Source organism: Lampetra fluviatilis, unplaced genomic scaffold (genome assembly GCF_964198595.1).
Source record: "Lampetra fluviatilis unplaced genomic scaffold, kcLamFluv1.1 SCAFFOLD_278, whole genome shotgun sequence".
Classification (NCBI taxonomy): domain Eukaryota; kingdom Metazoa; phylum Chordata; class Hyperoartia; order Petromyzontiformes; family Petromyzontidae; genus Lampetra; species Lampetra fluviatilis.
This window is the reverse complement of record NW_027621108.1, coordinates 30363-47882: the sequence shown is the minus strand read 5'-3', so window position 1 is coordinate 47882 and position 17520 is coordinate 30363. Positions and strand designations below refer to the sequence as shown.

At 54.3% G+C, this 17520-nt stretch overlaps 1 protein-coding gene across 1 annotated transcript in view; it reads left to right on the top strand.

Annotated features, from left to right (window-relative positions):
• The window catches only part of LOC144954772 (uncharacterized), a 39245-nt gene that overhangs the window by 9500 nt on the left and 12225 nt on the right, over window positions 1–17520 (top strand). The window contains exon 3 of the mRNA XM_078885198.1: window positions 15709–15773. Within this exon, the coding sequence (XP_078741324.1) occupies window positions 15709–15773 (65 nt within the window). The remainder of the gene's footprint in view (window positions 1–15708; window positions 15774–17520) is intronic.

The window sequence follows — 17520 nt, the reverse complement described above, 5'->3', positions numbered from 1 at the left end:
CTCACTCACCCACTCACCCACTCACTCACTCACTTACTCACCCACCTAGTCACTCACTCACCCACTCACTCACCCACTCACTCACCCACCCACTCACCCACTCACTCACTCACTCACTCACTTACTCACCCACCTAGTCACTCACCCACTCACCCACTCACTCACCCACTCACTCACTCACTCACTCACCCACTCACCCACTCACTCACTTACTCACCCACCTAGTCACTCACCTACTCACTCACTCACCCACTCACCCACTCACTCACCCACTCACTCACTTACTCACCCACCTAGTCACTCACCTACTCACTCACTCACCCACTCACTCACCCACTCACTCACCCACTCACTCACTCACTCACCCACTCACTCACCCACTCACTCACTCACCCACTCACTCACCCACTCAATCACCCACTCACTCACCCACTCACCTACTCACTCACTCACCCACTCACTCACTCACCTACTCACTCACCCACTCACTCACCCACTCACTCACTCACTCACCTACTCACTCACTCACCCACTCACTCACCCACTCACTCACCCACTCACCTACTCACTCACTCACCCACTCACTCACCCACTCACTCACCCACTCACTCACCCACTCACTCACCCACTCACTCACCCACTCACCTACTCACTCACCCACCTAGTCACTCACCTAGTCACTCACTCACCTAGTCACTCACCCACTCACTCACTCACTCACTCACCTAGTCACTCACTCACCTAGTCACTCACTCACCCACTCACCTAGTCACTCACCTAGTCACCCACTCACTCACCTAGTCACCTAGTCACTCACTCACCTAGTCACTCACCCACTCACTCACTCACCTAGTCACCCACTCACTCACCCACCTAGTCACTCACCTAGTCACTCACTCACCTAGTCACTCACCCACTCACTCACTCACTCACTCACCTAGTCACTCACTCACCCACTCACCCACTCACTCACTCACCCACTTACTCACCCACTCACTCACTCACTCACCCACCCACTCACTCACCTAGTCACTCACCCACTCACTCACCTAGTCACTCACCTAGTCACTCACCTAGTCACTCACTCACTCACTCACCCACTCACTCACCCACTCACTCACCCACTCACCCACTCACTCACTCACTCACCCACTCACCTAGTCACTCACCTAGTCACCCACTCACTCACCTAGTCACCTAGTCACTCACTCACCTAGTCACTCACCCACTCACTCACTCACTCACTCACCTAGTCACCCACTCACTCACCCACCTAGTCACTCACCTAGTCACTCACTCACCTAGTCACTCACCCACTCACTCACTCACTCACTCACTCACCTAGTCACTCACTCACCTAGTCACTCACCTAGTCACTCACCTAGTCACTCACTCACCTAGTCACTCACCCACTCACTCACTCACTCACCTAGTCACTCACTCACCTAGTCACTCACCTAGTCACTCACTCACCTAGTCACTCACCCACTCACTCACTCACCTAGTCACTCACTCACCTAGTTACTCACCCACTCACTCACACACCTAGTCACTCACCTACTCACCCACTCACCCACTCACCCACTCACTCACCTAGTCACTCACCTACTCACTCACCCACTCACCCACTCACTCACCTAGTCACTCACCTAGTCACTCACCTAGTCACTCACTCACCTAGTCACTCACCCACTCACTCACACACCTAGTCACTCACCTACTCACCCACTCACCCACTCACCCACTCACTCACCTAGTCACTCACCTACTCACTCACCCACTCACCCACTCACTCACCCACTCACTCACTCACCACTCACTCACTCACCCACTCACTCACTCACTCACCCACTCACTCACCCACTCACCTACTCACTCACCTACTCACTCACCTACTCACCCACTCACCCACTCACCCACTCACTCACCTAGTCACTCACCTACTCACTCACCCACTCACCCACTCACTCACCCACCTAGTCACTCACCTAGTCACTCACCTAGTCACTCACCCACTCACTCACTCACCTAGTCACTCACCCACCTAGTCACTCACCTAGTCACTCACTCACCTAGTCACTCACCCACTCACTCACTCACTCACTCACCCACTCACCCACCCACTCACTCACTCACCCACTCACCCACTCACTCACCCACTCACCCACTCACTCACTCACCCACTTACTCACCCACTCACTCACTCACTCACCCACCCACTCACTCACCTAGTCACTCACCCACTCACTCACCTAGTCACTCACCTAGTCACTCACCTAGTCACTCACTCACTCACTCACCCACTCACTCACCCACTCACTCACCCACTCACCCACTCACTCACTCACTCACCCACTCACCTAGTCACTCACCTAGTCACCCACTCACTCACCTAGTCACCTAGTCACTCACTCACCTAGTCACTCACCCACTCACTCACTCACCTAGTCACCCACTCACTCACCCACCTAGTCACTCACCTAGTCACTCACTCACCTAGTCACTCACCCACTCACTCACTCACTCACCTAGTCACTCACTCACCTAGTCACTCACCTAGTCACTCACCTAGTCACTCACTCACCTAGTCACTCACCCACTCACTCACTCACTCACTCACCTAGTCACTCACTCACCTAGTCACTCACCTAGTCACTCACTCACCTAGTCACTCACCCACTCACTCACTCACCTAGTCACTCACTCACCTAGTTACTCACCCACTCACTCACACACCTAGTCACTCACCTACTCACCCACTCACCCACTCACCCACTCACTCACCTAGTCACTCACCTACTCACTCACCCACTCACCCACTCACTCACCTAGTCACTCACCTAGTCACTCACCTAGTCACTCACTCACCTAGTCACTCACCCACTCACTCACACACCTAGTCACTCACCTACTCACCCACTCACCCACTCACCCACTCACTCACCTAGTCACTCACCTACTCACTCACCCACTCACCCACTCACTCACCCACTCACTCACTCACCACTCACTCACTCACCCACTCACTCACTCACTCACCCACTCACTCACCCACTCACCTACTCACTCACCTACTCACTCACCTACTCACCCACTCACCCACTCACCCACTCACTCACCTAGTCACTCACCTACTCACTCACCCACTCACCCACTCACTCACCCACCTAGTCACTCACCTAGTCACTCACCTAGTCACTCACCTAGTCACTCACCCACCTAGTCACTCACCTAGTCACTCACTCACCTAGTCACTCACCCACTCACTCACTCACTCACCTAGTCACTCACTCACCTAGTCACTCACTCACCCACTCACCTAGTCACTCACCTAGTCACCCACTCACTCACCTAGTCACCTAGTCACTCACTCACCTAGTCACTCACCCACTCACTCACTCACTCACCTAGTCACCCACTCACTCACCCACCTAGTCACTCACCTAGTCACTCACTCACCTAGTCACTCACCCACTCACTCACTCACCTAGTCATTCACTCACCTAGTCACTCACCTAGTCACTCACTCACCTAGTCACTCACCCACTCACTCACTCACTCACCTAGTCACTCACTCACCTAGTCACTCACCTAGTCACTCACTCACCTAGTCACTCACCCACTCACTCACTCACCTAGTCACTCACTCACCTAGTTACTCACCCACTCACTCACACACCTAGTCACTCACCTACTCACCCACTCACCCACTCACCCACTCACTCACCTAGTCACTCACCTACTCACTCACCCACTCACCCACTCACTCACCTAGTCACTCACCTAGTCACTCACCTAGTCACTCACTCACCTAGTCACTCACCCACTCACTCACACACCTAGTCACTCACCTACTCACCCACTCACCCACTCACCCACTCACTCACCTAGTCACTCACCTACTCACTCACCCACTCACCCACTCACTCACCCACTCACTCACTCACCACTCACTCACTCACCCACTCACTCACTCACCCACTCACTCACCCACTCACCTACTCACTCACCTACTCACTCACCCACTCACCTACTCACTCACTCACTCACTCACCCACTCACCTAGTCACTCACCTAGTCACTCACTCACCTAGTCACTCACCCACTCACTCACCCACTCACCCACTCACTCACCCACTCACTCACTCACTCACCACTCACTCACTCACCCACCCACTCACTCACTCACTCACCCACCCACTCACCCACTCACTCACTCACTCACCCACTCACTCACTCACCCACTCACTCACCCACTCACCTACTCACTCACCTACTCACTCACCCACTCACCTACTCACTCACTCACTCACCCACTCACCTAGTCACTCACCTACTCACTCACTCACTCACCCACTCACTCACCTAGTCACTCACCCACTCACTCACTCACCCACGCACTCACTCACTCACTCACCCACCCACTCACTCACCCACTCACTCACTCACTCACCACTCACTCACTCACTCACCCACCCACTCACTCACTCACTCACCCACCCACTCACTCACCCACCCACTCACTCACCACTCACTCACTCACTCACCACTCACTCACTCACTCACCCACTCACTCACCTAGTCACTCACCTAGTCACTCACTCACCCACTCACTCACCCACTCACCAACTCACCTACTCACTCACCCACTCACCCACCTAGTCACTCACCTACTCACTCACTCACTCACCCACTCACCTACTCACTCACCCACTCACTCACCTAGTCACTCACCTACTCACTCACCCACTCACTCACCTAGTCACTCACCTACTCACTCACTCACTCACTCACCCACTCACTCACCCACTCACTCACCCACTCACTCACTCACCTACTCACTCACCCACTCACTCACCTACTCACTCACCCACTCACTCACCTAGTCACTCACCCACTCACTCACCTAGTCACTCACCCACTCACTCACTCACCCACTCACCCACTCACTCACCCACTCACTCACTCACCCACTCACTCACCCACTCACCCACTCACTCACTCACTTACTCACCCACCTAGTCACTCACTCACCCACTCACTCACCCACTCACTCACCCACCCACTCACCCACTCACTCACTCACTCACTTACTCACCCACCTAGTCACTCACCCACTCACCCACTCACTCACCCACTCACTCACTCACTCACTCACCCACTCACCCACTCACTCACTTACTCACCCACCTAGTCACTCACCTACTCACTCACTCACCCACTCACCCACTCACTCACCCACTCACTCACTTACTCACCCACCTAGTCACTCACCTACTCACTCACTCACCCACTCACTCACCCACTCACTCACCCACTCACTCACTCACTCACCCACTCACTCACCCACTCACTCACTCACCCACTCAATCACCCACTCACTCACCCACTCACCTACTCACTCACTCACCCACTCACTCACTCACCTACTCACTCACCCACTCACTCACCCACTCACTCACTCACTCACCTACTCACTCACTCACCCACTCACTCACCCACTCACTCACCCACTCACCTACTCACTCACTCACCCACTCACTCACCCACTCACTCACCCACTCACTCACCCACTCACTCACCCACTCACTCACCCACTCACCTACTCACTCACCCACCTAGTCACTCACCTAGTCACTCACTCACCTAGTCACTCACCCACTCACTCACTCACTCACTCACCTAGTCACTCACTCACCTAGTCACTCACTCACCCACTCACCTAGTCACTCACCTAGTCACCCACTCACTCACCTAGTCACCTAGTCACTCACTCACCTAGTCACTCACCCACTCACTCACTCACCTAGTCACCCACTCACTCACCCACCTAGTCACTCACCTAGTCACTCACTCACCTAGTCACTCACCCACTCACTCACTCACTCACTCACCTAGTCACTCACTCACCTAGTCACTCACCTAGTCACTCACTCACCTAGTCACTCACCCACTCACTCACTCACCTAGTCACTCACTCACCTAGTCACTCACCTAGTCACTCACTCACCTAGTCACTCACCCACTCACTCACTCACTCACCTAGTCATTCACTCACCTAGTTACTCACCCACTCACTCACACACCTAGTCACTCACCTACTCACCCACTCACCCACTCACCCACTCACTCACCTAGTCACTCACCTACTCACTCACCCACTCACCCACTCACTCACCTAGTCACTCACCTAGTCACTCACCTAGTCACTCACTCACCTAGTCACTCACCCACTCACTCACACACCTAGTCACTCACCTACTCACCCACTCACCCACTCACCCACTCACTCACCTAGTCACTCACCTACTCACTCACCCACTCACTCACCCACTCACTCACTCACCACTCACTCACTCACCCACTCACTCACTCACTCACCCACTCACTCACCCACTCACCTACTCACTCACCTACTCACTCACCCACTCACCTACTCACTCACTCACTCACCCACTCACCTAGTCACTCACCTAGTCACTCACTCACCTAGTCACTCACCCACTCACTCACCCACTCACCCACTCACTCACTCACCACTCACTCACTCACCCACCCACTCACTCACTCACTCACTCACCCACCCACTCACCCACTCACTCACTCACTCACCCACTCACTCACTCACTCACCCACTCACTCACCCACTCACCTACTCACTCACCTACTCACCTACTCACTCACTCACTCACTCACCCACTCACCTAGTCACTCACCTACTCACTCACTCACTCACTCACCCACTCACTCACCTAGTCACTCACCCACTCACTCACTCACCCACGCACTCACTCACTCACTCACCCACCCACTCACTCACCCACTCACTCACTCACCACTCACTCACTCACCCACCCACTCACTCACTCACTCACCCACCCACTCACTCACTCACCCACTCACTCACTCACCACTCACTCACTCACCACTCACTCACTCACTCACCCACTCACTCACCTAGTCACTCACCTAGTCACTCACTCACCCACTCACTCACCCACTCACCTACTCACTCACTCACCCACTCACTCACTCACCTACTCACTCACCCACTCACTCACCCACTCACTCACTCACTCACCTACTCACTCACTCACCCACTCACTCACCCACTCACTCACCCACTCACCTACTCACTCACTCACCCACTCACTCACCCACTCACTCACCCACTCACTCACCCACTCACTCACCCACTCACTCACCCACTCACCTACTCACTCACCCACCTAGTCACTCACCTAGTCACTCACTCACCTAGTCACTCACCCACTCACTCACTCACTCACTCACCTAGTCACTCACTCACCTAGTCACTCACTCACCCACTCACCTAGTCACTCACCTAGTCACCCACTCACTCACCTAGTCACCTAGTCACTCACTCACCTAGTCACTCACCCACTCACTCACTCACCTAGTCACCCACTCACTCACCCACCTAGTCACTCACCTAGTCACTCACTCACCTAGTCACTCACCCACTCACTCACTCACTCACTCACCTAGTCACTCACTCACCTAGTCACTCACCTAGTCACTCACTCACCTAGTCACTCACCCACTCACTCACTCACCTAGTCACTCACTCACCTAGTCACTCACCTAGTCACTCACTCACCTAGTCACTCACCCACTCACTCACTCACTCACCTAGTCATTCACTCACCTAGTTACTCACCCACTCACTCACACACCTAGTCACTCACCTACTCACCCACTCACCCACTCACCCACTCACTCACCTAGTCACTCACCTACTCACTCACCCACTCACCCACTCACTCACCTAGTCACTCACCTAGTCACTCACCTAGTCACTCACTCACCTAGTCACTCACCCACTCACTCACACACCTAGTCACTCACCTACTCACCCACTCACCCACTCACCCACTCACTCACCTAGTCACTCACCTACTCACTCACCCACTCACTCACCCACTCACTCACTCACCACTCACTCACTCACCCACTCACTCACTCACTCACCCACTCACTCACCCACTCACCTACTCACTCACCTACTCACTCACCCACTCACCTACTCACTCACTCACTCACCCACTCACCTAGTCACTCACCTAGTCACTCACTCACCTAGTCACTCACCCACTCACTCACCCACTCACCCACTCACTCACTCACCACTCACTCACTCACCCACCCACTCACTCACTCACTCACTCACCCACCCACTCACCCACTCACTCACTCACTCACCCACTCACTCACTCACTCACTCACCCACTCACTCACCCACTCACCTACTCACTCACCTACTCACCTACTCACTCACTCACTCACTCACCCACTCACCTAGTCACTCACCTACTCACTCACTCACTCACTCACCCACTCACTCACCTAGTCACTCACCCACTCACTCACTCACCCACGCACTCACTCACTCACTCACCCACCCACTCACTCACCCACTCACTCACTCACCACTCACTCACTCACTCACCCACCCACTCACTCACTCACTCACCCACCCACTCACTCACTCACCCACTCACTCACTCACCACTCACTCACTCACCACTCACTCACTCACTCACCCACTCACTCACCTAGTCACTCACCTAGTCACTCACTCACCCACTCACTCACCCACTCACCCACTCACCCACTCACCTACTCACTCACCCACTCACCCACCTAGTCACTCACCTACTCACTCACTCACTCACCCACTCACCTACTCACTCACCCACTCACTCACCTAGTCACTCACCTACTCACTCACCCACTCACTCACCTAGTCACTCACCTACTCACTCACTCACCCACTCACTCACCCACTCACTCACCCACTCACTCACTCACTCACCTACTCACTCACCCACTCACTCACCTACTCACTCACCCACTCACTCACCTAGTCACTCACCCACTCACTCACCTAGTCACTCACCCACTCACTCACTCACCCACTTACCCACTCACTCACCCACTCACTCACTCACTCACCCACTCACTCACCCACTCACTCACTCACTTACTCACCCACCTAGTCACTCACTCACCCACTCACTCACCCACTCACTCACCCACCCACTCACCCACTCACTCACTCACTCACTCACTTACTCACCCACCTAGTCACTCACCCACTCACCCACTCACTCACCCACTCACTCACTCACTCACCCACTCACCCACTCACTCACTTACTCACCCACCTAGTCACTCACCTACTCACTCACTCACCCACTCACCCACTCACTCACTCACCCACTCACTCACTTACTCACCCACCTAGTCACTCACCTACTCACTCACTCACCCACTCACTCAACCACTCACTCAACTACTCACTCACCCACTCACTCACCCACTCACTCACCCACTCACTCACTCACTCACCCACTCACTCACCCACTCACTCACTCACCCACTCACTCACTCACCCACTCACTCACCCACTCACTCACCCACTCACCTACTCACTCACTCACCCACTCACTCACTCACCTACTCACTCATCCACTCACTCAACCACTCACTCACTCACTCACCTACTCACTCACTCACCCACTCACTCACCCACTCACTCACCCACTCACCTACTCACTCACTCACCCACTCACTCACCCACTCACTCACCCACTCACTCACCCACTCACTCACCCACTCACTCACCCACTCACTCACCCACTCACTCACCCACTCACTCACTCACCCACTCACTCACTCACCTACTCACTCACCCACTCACTCACTCACTCACTCACCTACTCACTCACTCACCCACTCACTCACCCACTCACTCACCCACTCACTCACCCACTCACTCACCCACTCACCTACTCACTCACTCACCTACTCACCCACACACTCACCCACTCACCTAGTCACTCACCTAGTCACTCACTCACCTAGTCACTCACCCACTCACTCACCCACTCACCCACTCACTCACTCACTCACCACTCACTCACTCACCCACCCACTCACTCACTCACTCACCCACCCACTCACCCACTCACTCACTCACTCACCCACTCACTCACTCACTCACCCACTCACTCACCCACTCACCTACTCACTCACCTACTCACTCACCCACTCACCTACTCACCTACTCACTCACTCACTCACCCACTCACCTAGTCACTCACCTACTCACTCACTCACTCACCCACTCACTCACCTAGTCACTCACCCACTCACTCACTCACCCACGCACTCACTCACTCACTCACCCACTCACTCACCCACTCACTCACCCACTCACTCACCCACTCACTCACCCACTCACTCACCCACTCACCTACTCACTCACTCACCCACTCACTCACTCACCTACTCACTCACCCACTCACTCACTCACTCACCTACTCACTCACTCACCCACTCACTCACCCACTCACTCACCCACTCACTCACCCACTCACTCACCCACTCACTCACCCACTCACCTACTCACTCACTCACCTACTCACCCACACACTCACCCACTCACCTAGTCACTCACCTAGTCACTCACTCACCTAGTCACTCACCCACTCACTCACCCACTCACCCACTCACTCACTCACTCACCACTCACTCACTCACTCACCCACCCACTCACTCACTCACTCACTCACCCACCCACTCACCCACTCACTCACTCACTCACTCACCCACTCACTCACTCACTCACCCACTCACTCACCCACTCACCTACTCACTCACCTACTCACTCACCCACTCACCTACTCACTCACTCACTCACTCACCCACTCACCTAGTCACTCACCTACTCACTCACTCACTCACCCACTCACTCACCTAGTCACTCACCCACTCACTCACTCACCCACGCACTCACTCACTCACTCACCCACCCACTCACTCACCCACTCACTCACTCACTCACTCACCACTCACTCACTCACCCACCCACTCACTCACTCACTCACCCACCCACTCACTCACCCACTCACTCACTCACCACTCACTCACTCACTCACCACTCACTCACTCACTCACCCACTCACTCACCTAGTCACTCACCTAGTCACTCACTCACCCACTCACTCACCCACTCACCCACTCACCCACTCACCTACTCACTCACCCACTCACCCACCTAGTCACTCACCTACTCACTCACTCACTCACCCACTCACCTACTCACTCACCCACTCACTCACCTAGTCACTCACCTACTCACTCACCCACTCACTCACCTAGTCACTCACCTACTCACTCACTCACCCACTCACTCACCCACTCACTCACCCACTCACTCACTCACTCACCTACTCACTCACCCACTCACTCACCTACTCACTCACCCACTCACTCACCTAGTCACTCACCCACTCACTCACCTAGTCACTCACCCACTCACTCACTCACCCACTCACTCACCCACTCACCCACTCACTCACTCACTCACCACTCACTCACTCACTCACTCACTCACCCACCCACTCACTCACTCACTCACCCACCCACTCACCCACTCACTCACTCACTCACTCACCCACTCACTCACTCACTCACCCACTCACTCACCCACTCACCTACTCACTCACCTACTCACTCACCCACTCACCTACTCACTCACTCACTCACTCACCCACTCACCTAGTCACTCACCTACTCACTCACTCACTCACTCACCCACTCACTCACCTAGTCACTCACCCACTCACTCACTCACCCACGCACTCACTCACTCACTCACCCACCCACTCACTCACCCACTCACTCACTCACTCACCACTCACTCACTCACCCACCCACTCACTCACTCACTCACCCACCCACTCACTCACCCACTCACTCACTCACTCACCACTCACTCACTCACCACTCACTCACTCACTCACCCACTCACTCACCTAGTCACTCACCTAGTCACTCACTCACCCACTCACTCACCCACTCACCCACTCACCCACTCACCTACTCACTCACCCACTCACCCACCTAGTCACTCACCTACTCACTCACTCACTCACCCACTCACCTACTCACTCACCCACTCACTCACCTAGTCACTCACCTACTCACTCACCCACTCACTCACCTAGTCACTCACCTACTCACTCACTCACCCACTCACTCACCCACTCACTCACCCACTCACTCACTCACTCACCTACTCACTCACCCACTCACTCACCTACTCACTCACCCACTCACTCACCTAGTCACTCACCCACTCACTCACCTAGTCACTCACCCACTCACTCACTCACCCACTTACCCACTCACTCACCCACTCACTCACTCACTCACTCACCCACTCACTCACCCACTCACTCACTCACTTACTCACCCACCTAGTCACTCACTCACCCACTCACTCACCCACTCACTCACTCACCCACTCACCCACTCACTCACTCACCCACCTAGTCACTCACCCACTCACCCACTCACTCACCCACTCACTCACTCACTCACTCACCCACTCACCCACTCACTCACTTACTCACCCACCTAGTCACTCACCTACTCACTCACTCACCCACTCACCCACTCACTCACCCACTCACTCACTTACTCACCCACCTAGTCACTCACCTACTCACTCACTCACCCACTCACTCACCCACTCACTCAACTACTCACTCACCCACTCACTCACCCACTCACTCACCCACTCACTCACTCACTCACTCACCCACTCACTCACTCACTCACTCACCCACTCACTCACTCACTCACCCACTCACTCACCCACTCACTCACCCACTCACCTACTCACTCACTCACCCACTCACTCACTCACCTACTCACTCATCCACTCACTCACCCACTCACTCACTCACTCACCTACTCACTCACTCACCCACTCACTCACCCACTCACTCACCCACTCACCTACTCACTCACTCACCCACTCACTCACCCACTCACTCACCCACTCACTCACCCACTCACTCACCCACTCACTCACCCACTCACTCACCCACTCACTCACCCACTCACCTACTCACTCACCCACTCACTCACTCACCTACTCACTCACCCACTCACTCACCCACTCACTCACTCACTCACTCACCTACTCACTCACTCACCCACTCACTCACCCACTCACTCACCCACTCACTCACCCACTCACTCACCCACTCACCTACTCACTCACTCACCTACTCACCCACACACTCACCTACTCACCCACTCACCTACTCACCCAGCCACTCACCTACTCACCCACTCACCTACTCACCCAGCCACTCACCTACTCACTCACTCACCTACTCACCCAGCCACTCACCTACTCACACACTCACCTACTCACCCATCCACTCACATACTCACTCACTCACCTACTCACCCAGCCACTCACCCACACACTCACCTACTCACCCAGCCACTCACCCACACACTCACCTACTCACTCACTCACCTACTCACCCACACACTCACCTACTCACCCACTCACCTACTCACCCAGCCACTCACCTACTCACCCACTCACCTACTCCCCCAGCCACTCACCTACTCACTCACTCACCTACTCACCCAGTCACTCACCTACTCACACACTCACCTACTCACCCAGCCACTCACCTACTCACTCACTCACCTACTCACTCACCTACTCACCCACACACTCACCTACTCACCCACTCACCTTCTCACCCAGCCACTCACCTACTCACTCACTCACCTACTCACCCAGCCACTCACCTACTCACACACTCACCTACTCACCCAGCCACTCACCTACTCACTCACTCACCTACTCACCCAGCCACTCACCCACACACTCACCTACTCACCCAGCCACTCACCCACACACTCACCTACTCACTCACTCATCTACTCACCCACACACTCACCTACTCACCCAGCCACTCACCTACTCACTCACTCACCTACTCACCCAGCCACTCACCCACACACTCACCTACTCACCCAGCCACTCACCCACACACTCACCTACTCAATCACTCATCTACTCACCCACACACTCACCTACTCACCCAGCCACTCACCTACTCACTCACTCACCTACTCACCCAGCCACTCACCCACACACTCACCTACTCACCCAGCCACTCACCCACACACTCACCTACTCACTCACTCATCTACTCACCCACACACTCACCTACTCACCCAGCCACTCACCTACTCACCCACACACTCACCTACTCACCCAGCCACTCACCTACTCACCCACTCACCTACTCACCCAGCCACTCACCCACACACTCACCTACTCACCCAGCCACTCACCCACACACTCACCTACTCACTCACTCATCTACTCACCCAGCCACTCACCTTCTCACTCACTCATTTACTCACCCAGCCACTCACCTTCTCACTCACTCACTCACGCAGCCACTCACTCACCCACTCACTCACTCACACACTCACCTACTTACTCACTCACCTACTCACTCACCTACTCACTCACCTACTCACTCACTCACCTACTCACTCACCTACTCACTCACCTACTCACTCACTCACCTACTCACTTACCTACTCACCTACTCACTCACCCAGCCACACACTCAGCTACTCACCCACTCACCTACTCACTCACTCACCCAGCCACTCACTCACCCACTCACTCACTCACACACTCACCTACTTACTCACTCACCTACTCACTCACCTACTCACTCACTCACCTACTCACTCACCTACTCACCTACTCACTCACACAGCCACACACTCAGCTACTCACCCACTCACCTACTCACTCACCCAGCCACTCACCTACCCAGCTACTCACCTACTCACTCACCCACTCACCTACTCACTCACCTACTCACTCACCCACTCACTCACCTACTCACTCACCCACTCACTCACCCACTCACTCACCCACCCACTCACAGCCCGGATCTGTGTGTGTGTCTGTGTGTGTTTCTGTGTGTGTGTGTGTCTGTGTATGTCACTGTGTCTGTGTGTGTGTGTGTCTGTGTGTGTGTGTTTGTGTGTGTCTGTGTGTGTCACTGTGTCTGTGTGTGTGTCTGTGTGTGTTTCTGTGTGTGTCTGTGTGTGTGTGTGTCTGTGTGTGTGTGTGTCTGTGTGTGTGTGTTTGTGTGTGTCTGTGTGTGTCACTGTGTCTGTGTGTGTGTCTGTGTGTGTTTCTGTGTGTGTGTGTGTCTGTGTGTGTGTGTGTCTGTGTGTGTGTGTTTGTGTGTGTCTGTGTGTGTCACTGTGTCTGTGTGTGTGTGTGTGTGTCTGTGTGTGTGTGTGTCTGTGTGTGTGTGTGTCTGTGTGTGTGTGTGTCTGTGTGTGCGTGTTTGTGTGTGTCTGTGTGTGTCACTGTGTCTGTGTGTGTCTGTGTGTGTGTGTGTGTCTGTGTGTGTGTGTGTCTGTGTGTGTGTGTGTCTGTGTGTGCGTGTTTGTGTGTGTCTGTGTGTGTCACTGTGTCTGTGTGTGTGTGTGTCTGTGTGTGTGTGTGTGTCTGTGTGTGTGTGTGTCTGTGTGTGTGTGTGTCTGTGTGTGCGTGTTTGTGTGTGTCTGTGTGTGTCACTGTGTCTGTGTGTGTGTGTGTCTGTGTGTGTCTGTGTGTGTCTGTGTGTGTGTGTCTGTGTGTGTGTGTGTCTGTGTGTGTGTGTTTGTGTGTGTCTGTGTGTGTCACTGTGTCTGTGTGTGTGTGTCTGTGTGTGTCACTGTGTGTGTGTGTCTGTGTGTGTCACTGTGTCTGTGTGTGTGTGTCTGTGTGTGTCACTGTGTCTGTGTGTGTGTGTCTGTGTGTGTCACTGTGTCTGTGTGTGTGTCCAGGATGCGTACTTTAAGAAACACAAAATAAATACCCTGGCAGACGTCAAGCTCAGACATGTGGAGAGGTGAGTGACCTCACCACTCACTCACTCACCCACCCACTCACTCACTCACCACTCACTCACCACTCACTCACTCACCCACCCACTCACTCACTCACCACTCACTCACCACTCACTCAACACTCACTCAACACTCACTCACCCACTCACTCACTCACCCACTCACTCACTCACTCACCACTCACTCACCCACTCACTCACTCACCCACTCACTCACCCACTCACTCACCACTCACTCACCCACTCACTCACTCACTCACTCACCCACTCACTCACCCACTCACTCACCCACTCACTCACCACTCACTCACCCACTCACTCACCAACTCACTCACTCACCCACTCACTCACCACTCACTCACTCACCCACTCACTCACCACTCACTCACCACCCACTCACTCACTCACCACTCACCCACTCACTCACTCACCACTCACTCACCCACTCACTCACCACTCACTCACTCACTCACCACTCACTCACCACTCACTCAACACTCACTCACCCACTCACTCACTCACCCACTCACTCACTCACTCACCACTCACTCACCCACTCACTCACTCACCCACTCACTCACCCACTCACTCACCACTCACTCACCCACTCACTCACTCACCCACTCACTCACCCACTCACTCACTCACCACTCACTCACTCACCACTCACTCACCACTCACTCACCACTCACTCACTCACCACTCACTCACTCACCACTCACTCACTCACTCACCACTCACTCAACACTCACCACTCACTCACCACTCACTCACCACTCACTCACTCACTCACCACTCACTCAACACTCACTCACCCACTCACTCACTCACCCACTCACTCACTCACCACTCACTCACTCACTTACTCACCACTCACTCACTCACCCACTCACTCACTCACCCACTCACTCACCACTCACTCACCACTCACTCACCACTCACTCACTCACCCACTCACTCACTCACCCACTCACTCACCACTCACTCACCACTCACTCACCACTCACTCACTCACCCACTCACTCACTCACCCACTCACTCACTCACCACTCACTCACCACTCACTCACCACTCACTCACCACTCACTCACCACTCACTCACTCACCACTCACTCACTCACCACTCACTCACCCACTCACTCACTCAACACTCACTCACCACTCACTCACTCACCACTCACTCACTCACTCACCACTCACTCACCCACTCACTCACTCACCCACTCACTCACTCACTCACCACTCACTCACCACTCACTCACTCACCCACTCACTCACTCACCCACTCACTCACTCACCACTCACTCACCACTCACTCACCACTCACTCACCACTCACTCACCACTCACTCACTCACCACTCACTCACTCACCACTCACTCACCACTCACTCACTCACCACCCACTCACTCACTCAACACTCACTCACCACTCACTCACTCACCACTCACTCACTCACTCACCACTCACTCACCCACTCACTCACTCACCCACTCACTCACTCACTCACCACTCACTCACCACTCACTCAACACTCACCACTCACTCACCACTCACTCACCACTCACTCACTCACTCACCACTCACTCAACACTCACTCACCCACTCACTCACTCACCCACTCACTCACTCACCACTCACTCACCACTCACTCACCACTCACTCACTCACCCACTCACTCACTCACCACTCACCACCCACTCACTCACTCACTCACTCACCCACTCACTCACCCACTCACTCACTCACCC